The 9341-nt window shown below is 39.7% G+C and overlaps 1 protein-coding gene across 1 annotated transcript; it reads left to right on the top strand.

The window, feature by feature from the left end:
• Positions 1-1423: 1423 nt before the first annotated feature.
• LOC134860277 (cell adhesion molecule DSCAM-like) lies at positions 1424-6232 on the top strand. The gene is made up of 13 exons (XM_063877199.1): positions 1424-1621; positions 1701-2039; positions 2287-2415; positions 2515-2676; positions 2778-2848; positions 3049-3295; positions 3515-3616; positions 3924-4052; positions 4178-4342; positions 4669-4721; positions 5533-5635; positions 5719-5749; positions 5839-6232. The coding sequence occupies exons 1-13, from the start codon at positions 1558-1560 to the stop codon at positions 5894-5896; spliced, it is 1653 nt and encodes a 550-aa protein (XP_063733269.1). The 5' UTR covers positions 1424-1557; the 3' UTR covers positions 5897-6232.
• The last annotated feature ends 3109 nt before the right edge of the window (positions 6233-9341 follow it).

Genomic DNA, 9341 nt, shown 5'->3' with positions numbered 1-9341 from the left:
TCTGTGTTCACACAACGAGGGAACGTCGCTTCCTCTGTTTCTGTTGCAGTTCCGGTTTATCTGAATGTAATGTTGTAAACAGTCACTATAGAGTAAATGCTGATTTTGTTCATGTTTTGATGTTGTATTCTTTCTATATAGCTTATCAATGTGAATGTATCCCCTAAATTAGGGGAAGGCATCTTTGCTAAGAGAACTGCTTGTGACAGTGTTCACAGAAAGTGTATGACTGATGTGAGAAAACCATCTAGATCAGAGGTGTCCAAACTTTTTTCACCGAGGGCCACATACAGAAAAATATACGGAGAGCTGGGCCACTTATAGAGGTACATATTGTCACAAAAGTTAAGTTATAAGTTAGCAAAAAAAAAAAAAAAGGCAGAGGGCCAATTCAAAATGGCCTGCGGGCCGCATTTGGCCCCCGGTCTGTAGGTTGGACACCCCTGATCTAGATTGTGACAAGTCTGCATGTTTCCTTACTGTTACGAAGTAAGTAACTTTTTATTTTATTACTTTGTGAACCCACATGCATAAGGTAAGATACGTTTATTTATATAGCACATTTCAGACACAGAGGCAGTTCAAAGTGCTTTACATCATTAAAACACAATCAGAAGACAGAACCAAAAATAATAATAATAATTAAAACAAAATGAAACACAGTATTTAAACACAGTGGACTAACAAATTCATAACAACCAACATTATAAATCCACAATAGGTGTTTAAAAAAGGGTATGGATGACAAAAGTGAAATGATATCTTTGTACGCAGCTCTGAAAAGAAAGGTTTTTAGCCTTGACTTAAAAGCAATCAGGGTTTTGGATAAGTAAAAACGTGTCGGTCAACAAATATTTTAAATGACAAAATAAATCTACAGCTTTTTAGTATTTTGAGGTAGCTAGCTGTACCGACCACACATTTATGGGACTGATCGAAGAGGAAGTCCTTTGCTCGGTTACTTAACCTCCAGCAGACCCAAATGTTTACTCAGCAGTCTAAAAACAGGGGTAAATGTCCATTGAGTAACCCAGACTTTCTATTTTCTACAGTGGTTTATTTAAGGACAAACTTTTGGAATTGAAAATAAAGATTACATATCTTTAATTTTGTGTTTATGCAGGCTGACAATAAAAGTTAGCAGTGATGTTACATACATTTATTTCAATTGTAAGCACATTTACTCTACATCTTGATGCAAAGCTGCTCCTCTAGTTAAGAAGTTTAGAGTTTTAATGTTTAACACTTCCTAAATGACCTTCTGTCCCTATCAATGACTGAGAACAGCAGAATTGAAGACAGAGTATCTCCATTTGGTCTCTGTCTAATCATCAAAAAGAAACATTACAACTACTAGGATAAGGAACCAAAACCACAGAGAAGGAAATGGCTCTTTTTACATTCCTCTTCTGCCAGCAAAGTTGTTTGTGTGAGCATTTCAAGGACGGCATCATGTGATTTTGAAGGATTTCAAAGCAGAAACCACACTGTGGTTTGGTTCAGTCTCCTGGAGCAGGTGGACCCAATTGTCAAATTGATAGAGACAAAGAGAGTAAAATGTTTTCTTTAGGCAGGAGCCACCTCTCTCTGTATACTAATCTCCTCTTTTGTCTACACTTCGGTAAGGTCATGACAATGCATTTTTATTCATAAATTCTGATTCTTTAAACTTAATAAAACTTTCCGTTCTGCCTTTCCAGGTTGTGTATTTGCAGAGAGCATCATAGCCACAGTGGGGGAAGATGTTACTTTGATATGCAACTATGATGCAAAGTACAACGGCAAGCTTCCTGCATGCTGGGGTCGAGGAGCCATCCCTAACCGTGGCTGTGGCAATGAGGTGATCAAGTCAGACGGGACTTTGGTGATCAGCAGACTGTCGGAGCGTTACCTGCTCAAGGGTAATATTGGTGAGGGCGATGTGTCGCTGACCATCAGGCAGGTGGAGGAGGGCGACTCCGGGATATATGGATGCCGTGTGGAAATACCTGGCTGGTTCAATGATCACAAACACCAGCTGACTCTGACTGTAGTGGCAGGTGAGACCCGGAGGCAGAAATTATAATCTCTGTGGGGAGTATGTTAGTGTCTGTTGGAAAAATATTGCTCGAAACTTCCAACAGACCAAGGCAACATAAAAATGATTTCATTTAAGGAGCTGCAGCTTGCTTGATAAATCACTTGAGCCTTACATAAATGAACACATCTGTTTTAATATTCCACACTGTTTTAGACTTGTTGTTTCAACAATGTTTAGCATTTAACTAAGTTTGTACTTATTTTCAGTGCGCCCTAATCCCCCAATGATAGATATAAGAGAGGTGAAAGAGAGAACTGTCACTGTCGGCTGGAGCCCTGTGTTTGATGGCGGTAAACCCATTACAACCTACAGGATTGAGCTAAAGAACCTAGAGGGTAAAATGAAAGCACAAAAAAAAAAGCACTCTGTATTAATAGAATCTGGACATTTCACAGCTAATTTTATCATTTGAAATATACGTCCCATTCACACAGCATCCTCACTGTCGATAACTGAAGTCTATAATCCTCAACTGACTCAGCTGACTTGTGTGGATTTGCATCCGGCCCAGGCCTACAGCATCCGCATGTTTGCTATCAACAGTGTGGGCGTTAGCGAGGCCAGCGATGTTCTGACATTCAAGACGAAAGAAGCAGGTAGTGTCACTCATATGCAATGTTTTTAGAAATCATTTGAGATGTGTAGGACTCAAATCAGTTTTGATGGATGACTTGTACAAAATGTGTTTTCCCTGCAGCACCAGAGGGTCCTCCCCTGGATATGCAGCTGGAGCCCCTCTCTTCTCACACAATCAAAGTCACTTGGAAGGTAAAGCCACAGGTTTTGCGTTTTGTTTTGCACACAGCTTCAGAACATTCTCTAAATGTTAATTGATTATTGGTTACTCTACATGGCATAACTTTAACTCAACCGGACATTGTGTTGGGACTTAATTTATCATTCATGTTTATGATATATCTAAAAGAAAAAGAGTGTAAAATAACTTATTACGCTTTTCTGTTGTCCAGCCTCCGAGGCTCGAGCAAAGAAACGGGGTTCTTCGGAGTTACAGCATCAGCTACAGAGAGTACGACCCTGCAGGCAGACAGTTTAAACGGTGGCAGCACTTGAGTGTGCCGGCCACACGGGAACTAGAGAGCGTCATCCTCAGCAACCTGAAGCCTTCTGCCAAATATGGCGTGATTATACAGGCCAAAACCAACGCAGGAATAGGACCTGCTTCAAATGCCCCTCTCTGCTCCACTCTGGATGAGGGTAAGACGAGACACATGAGAGTCTACCAAATGATGACTAATATTTAATTATTGTTATCATCCCAGTACGATATTAAATTAAATACCGTCAAATATCAAGTCTTGTTCCATTGCTGTCACAATTTGGATTTGGATATTGTCTGGATTATTTATCAACATTTTGAGAGCTATAGAAATAAATACATTGCAATTAAATATTTATTTTCTATTCTGTCCTAAGTTTACACAATTTCAACAATTGAGGGTGTTACTGCTGCCACTGTCTGGAGAGAAAGCACCACAAGCACCACAGGCACCACAAGCACCACAGGCGTCACATCAGGTATGGAGTTTCTTCACTGACATTAAATGAATAGTAATATTTATTCCCTTATCTTTTGAATCACATTTTATCCAATTTAACTTTATTTAAATCTATAGGTCTTCCATTGTCTCTCATACGAAAAATGCCCACATGTAATTTAGATCTCTTTGTACTGTTATAGTGTCACTGAAGTGTAGATTCATTTTTCACAACTGTGGCGTGTTACATGACATGATCATTACAATCTATATCTGCAGAAGAAACGTGTTCAAATTCCCAAAATAAACTGCGCTGTACATAAAAAACATTGCTGCATGTGTCATAGTGCCCCCGGATCCCCCAGTGGTTGAGTTAAAGGAAGTCGCAGGCAATATAATTTCCATTTTATGGATACCCGGGTTTGAAGGAGACTCTCCCATCACTGGCTATTATCTGGAGTCCAAATCAGTTAACGGTATGAGGCATTTTTAAAGGAATAAAATAATCCCTATAATTCTACTCTAAAAGCTGAGTTCACATTGCCGCTGTAATCCCACTGCTTATGTTATGTGAAATCGTATTTTGTTCCCTTCTTCACAGCCTCCTGGGATTACATAAGGTCAGTTGTTGACTTCAGCCCTAACCAGACAGAGGCAACAATAATAGAGATGAATCCCTCCACCTACCACATCCGCATGTTTGCCAAGAACAGTCTGGCCACCAGTGGAGCCAGTAACGTCCTCACCATCACCACTGGAGAAGCAGGTATCAAGGTTTTCTAAGTTGTTTAAATTACAGTTGTTGTGTTTTGTTTTTTTAATGTATGTGGTACACCATCTCAAGAAACCATAGATAACTTTCATAATAGTTTTAAAATAATAATATTAGTTACCCATATTTTGCATCATAATGTTCTTCAATTAACAATGCAATACATTGCTTGAATCTTTAGTGATACATTTGGTTTAAAAGTTCAAGAAGTGGCCCTTACTCACACTCTCAGATTTGTTGTCTGATTCCTTTCTTGCTTTTGCACATTAAGCAGTTTTCAGAAAAACGTCCTTCTAATTTCCTTTGTGGGTGTCTGACAGGTCATCAGAGGGTTGAAGTCCTTACCACTATTTCTACTGACACCCACGCTGCTGTAAGTATGAAAACAATATTCTATTTTTTTTCCTTTTGAAATTAAGAAATAGCACTGCTGTGTTACATTAATGAATTTGGTTAAAGTGACAAACCCACTGAGGGTTCTCTTGTAGCTCATTGATTTTATTTTATAGCATACATTACATTTACTCTGTGTTTGAGACTGAGACTCAACTGTGGTGGAAGAAGTACGCACTAATAGCACCAGTTTAGAAATAAAGTTAGTCCTGCATTAAAATGAATCTTTGGTTAATTCAGATGTGTCACATAACTGGCTTATAATTATGGGCGCATCAATGTAAACACCAATAATGTTGCAGCTGGTATAAGGACTAATTCTAGTTGATATGTAAACTGTCTTGTGGAGCAGTCGTGTTTAACAATAGCTATACGTTGATACAGTAGTATACTCAAGTAAAATACAAGTAACTCACACACAAGCAAAGTAGGAAGGTCTTAATTAAATGTATGAAGTTAGTTTACACCTCTGCTCATCATCCCCAGTTTAAAAAAATGAAAATCCACCAAAAACAGAAAGTGAAAAAAATGCTATATTTCTCAGGTTTGAGTAAAGACCAAAAAGGAGCTTAAAGGATGAGGCGGCCAGAAATGTGACTCCCAATTAGTTCATTTTCTGTGTATCCACATGGTGGGAAATTGGGCAATTGGTTTCTAACTTATAAACTACATTAGCTGGTGACTGTTAGCTTGTTTTGATGTTGATGAAAATCTTTTCATGCCAGTTAATTCAGGTGAGATATACTATGTGCTGTGAATATAAGGGTAAACCTATTGAACCCCCTCTGTAGGCGAGCGTTGACAAGAGTCAAGGTGGTCACCCAGCGGCCATCGCGGTGCCAGTGCTGCTGGTGGTGTTGGTTGTTGGCATCGTAACAACATGGAAACTTCTTCGTGAGTATTCCGAACAAACTAAACTAAAACAATCGATAGGTTTTCCTTCTTTATTCTGAATCTTTCATTTTTTGTTTATAAAGGGATAAAACAGAAAAAAGGCAACCTGAGCATGTGAGTGGTTTGCAGCATGTGACACATATTTCTAAAGTAAAATAAGCCTCACATTTTTTCTCATTTACAATACCTTTTCTTGTGTGCAGGTGGCTGACCAATGGAGCGCTTCGTTACAGAGGCGCTGAGTCACTTCAAGAGATGTAAATCTCTAAACATCCTCCAAAATGAGGCCTATATCTTACAAATAAACAGTACATTTTAATACTCAAAATAGAATAGAATGTTATATGTGTGTGTGTGTGTGTGTGTGTGTGTGTGTGTGTGTGTGTGTGTGTGTGTGTGTGTGTGTGTGTGTGTGTGTGTGTGTGTGTGTGTGTGTGTGTGTGTGTGTGTGTGTGTGTGTGTGTGTGTGTGTGTGTTATGGTATTGAGGAAAGAAATTATATCTACTACAACTTTATATGTGTGTTAAGTTGATTCATAATAACCAAAAGAAAAACAAAATCAAATTTGTTAATCATTAAATAAACTTTAATCCCAACATTAACGCAAATGGACTTTTACTTTCAAACCTTCCCTGCCCTTTTTGCATTAGTTCATTAGTCGTTTTTTTCCTTTCTCATTTTAACACAATGTCTGCTATTGTTTACATAAAACTCAACAGAAATCAAAGGACTTCTTATATTCTGATGTGAGTTTGCTATTTTGCTTTAGGCTATAAATATAGCCTAGTTAATGACCCAAGTCATCAACATGTACTTTATTGTAATTAGTTAAACATTTTGTGTCATGTAGAAAAATGAACTAATCAGATTACCCTATAGATTACCAACCACAAGCTGTCGGATGTATCAGCCTTCAGTTTGTTCAGGAAACAAAATAAGATTTTGGTTTATAACAAAAAAATATTTACATGCAGAAAATAAAAGTTCATAATAGTAAAGGAAAACCTTTGGATCAAAACAAAAACGTTTATCGTCACAACTACTGACCGTATCAATACACGACCACCAGAGAGAGCCAGAGTCCCACCAGAGAGATGCTCTAAAGCTCTGCAGGCTCACTCAGATCTCACCTCCTCCTAAGGGACAGGCACCAGAGCCAGCTGGATTTCCATCCATCTGTCCTGTAAATCTCTTAATTGTTCTAATTAAGGAGATGAGGAAGAGGAGGAGATCAGATACCTCTGTGGAGCTTTGAGACAGCTGCCTGCAAGGGAGTCTGTTACTAATGGGGGATCACAGGGGGATACTCGAGCTGGTGTCTCAGAGGGGACAACATGGCACAATAGGGGATGTATATATGAGTAAATGGGTGTTTAAAATGGGTTTCCACTTCCTTTTTCCTTGTTTATTGTTTTTGAAGGATGCATGTGACTTACTAAAGGAACAGTTGTTAGTGTTGCTTCTGTATTCACATGCTAAAGTGGTACACTTCCTGAGGAGTTGAGTACTTTTCTACTGTAGTATAAATATGTCTTGATTATTCTTTTGCAGTGGTAACCCATCGCAAACTCTGAGTGCTGACACACAAAGCCACAGTGCCCTGTGTGACTGGGGCCTGTAAACACAATTCCACCACATCCCACAACCCTCTGGACATGCTCTCATTTCTGGACCCCTCATTTCCTCTGCCCGCTGCCCTTCTCCCTCTTTCTTCTGCCTCCTCACTTTGGCATGGTGTACACAAACACTGCTTTACTCCATCTCCACACCTCTCCACCTTCTTTTACTTTCATCCATCTTTCTCTCTGTTCAAGCCCTGCTGATTACACTGCGACGAGTTACATAAACAGAGGAAAAGAGGCAAGGAAGGTTGTGGGGAGCACTGGTTTAGTGACTTTGAAGAGGTCCCTTTGATTGGCCACACAGCTAAATTCTAGTTTACCTCGTAGCCACCTCACCCCCACTTTTCCTGGTTCCCCCTAAGAAATGCCTGCTACTCGTAAACCTCACAAGGCACCAAGCTAGTTTTCAACACAACAAGTTGGGAACACAAATGGAAACAGCTGATCCGCTTAACAATTTGTGTCATAGTCCCAACAACTTTGTCACCTCATCCACAGCATGGCACCCCTACCCTCTTCAAACAACTTCTACTGAGGCCAAACATCCATTAAGGCAACAACATAATCACACGAGCCAGAGCTGTGTCAGCTGTATCTGGTAAAGGGTTCAGTGTGCGACTCCAGGTGGGAGATTGAGGAAGGAGGAGGGGAGTGTATGGTCATAATAATGGCAGTATTAGCAGTGGGGACAGAGTTAGTACTGTAATAAATCATGCACTATGGTTCTGGCCACATCAAGGCACCAGCAGTCAGGAAGTGGAGACTCTGAATGGTACCACACACACCAAAGGCTGAGCTCAACAGGAGGGGCTGGTCTCCAGGCCTCCTTGCCCCAAAACGGATGCACGGCCCTGGGCCTAAGGAGCCTCCAGATGTTGGCCCTTCTGGAGCTCCTTATGCATTTGGCTATCAGCAGATGAGGGTATTGAACAGGACAGAAAAAAAAGGGCAGTTTGTTAAAGCATGCCGGTGTATGGCCTATTTGCTGATGAAAGGCAAGTAATTGAATCAAGTCTGTATTTGAACCCACTGCAAACTACGGCAGCTCAAAGGGAACTTTTCATCTTGTTTAAGAAGTAGCATGCGTTAGTGTGAATAAAAACAAGTAGCAATCCTAAAATCAGAACCACAAGTTGTGTGAGACCTGGAAAGAAAATTCAGAGGTTACACTGACTAAGAACAAACTTGGATGATCCATTAAAATCACAAAGAGTACCCTTCATTCATGATGAGAACTGACAGTGCATTTACGTATGTGTGTGTTGATCTGATCTGATTAGCAAACCTGAGTCAGATGGAAAGCAGCGCACATGTTTGAAGGTCAGACATAACAGTTACCATGGAGACATCACCAAGACCAAGTAAACCAAGTACAATGTTTCTCTGCACTGTCGCTTCCCCCTGCAGACCTGCATCAACCCGTGTGTGTGTGCGTACAGTATAAGCCTAAGTAAGAGCCTTTTTCTGACAATTTATAACAATAATTTTGCTTTATGCATTTATGCCTCTACTGTACATAGGTATTAATATTAAGGTTTCTTACTGCTCCTTAAAATTGGCAAGAAAACTTGCAACATTGATCACGTTTTCTATGGAAATGTACCTTGTGTTGTGCTTTTGACAAACAAAGATTTAAAAATGAATGTATTCAAATGTACCTGCATGCTTTTGAATTAAAAGCTTTTGTATGTAAAACACGTTCGACAATGTGTGGATGCACATCGTTTTATTTGTGTGCAGATGTAGACTGAACACACATCGTGTAGATTTTTCAGAGCATTTTACTATTGAGCAGATCTGGAGCAAATTTCAACCTTCTCGGAGGTCTAAGTTTCCATAGAAACACAAGACTTTATATTGATGTAGCGAGTTTATCAAATGTTGGAGAAAAAAAATGCATTTGGCAGCAAGTCATTGAGGACAGAAATAGCTATACTGACATGCTTGTTGCCTCCCTTTGCACACCCATAATCCTTAGTGCTTGCAGATATTTCCATAAACGTTTGAACATCCAAAACCATATCTTGTACGATTTATATCACACGTCACCTCTCATTCAGGCAGCATTACGTGTCAGAGCTTT

Source organism: Eleginops maclovinus, chromosome 23 (assembly GCF_036324505.1).
Source record: "Eleginops maclovinus isolate JMC-PN-2008 ecotype Puerto Natales chromosome 23, JC_Emac_rtc_rv5, whole genome shotgun sequence".
Classification (NCBI taxonomy): domain Eukaryota; kingdom Metazoa; phylum Chordata; class Actinopteri; order Perciformes; family Eleginopidae; genus Eleginops; species Eleginops maclovinus.
This window is presented reverse-complemented; position numbering and strand designations above follow the sequence as displayed.

Excerpts from the sequence above, each read along its gene's own strand:
- LOC134860277 (XM_063877199.1), top strand. The coding sequence starts at position 1,558 with ATGTTTTCTTTAGGCAGGAGCCACCTCTCTCTGTATACTAATCTCCTC. Across the intron at positions 2,849-3,048 it reads CAATCAAAGTCACTTGGAAG|CCTCCGAGGCTCGAGCAAAG; the intron begins GTAAAGCCACAG and ends TCTGTTGTCCAG. Across the intron at positions 4,722-5,532 it reads CTACTGACACCCACGCTGCT|GCGAGCGTTGACAAGAGTCA; the intron begins GTAAGTATGAAA and ends CCCCCTCTGTAG.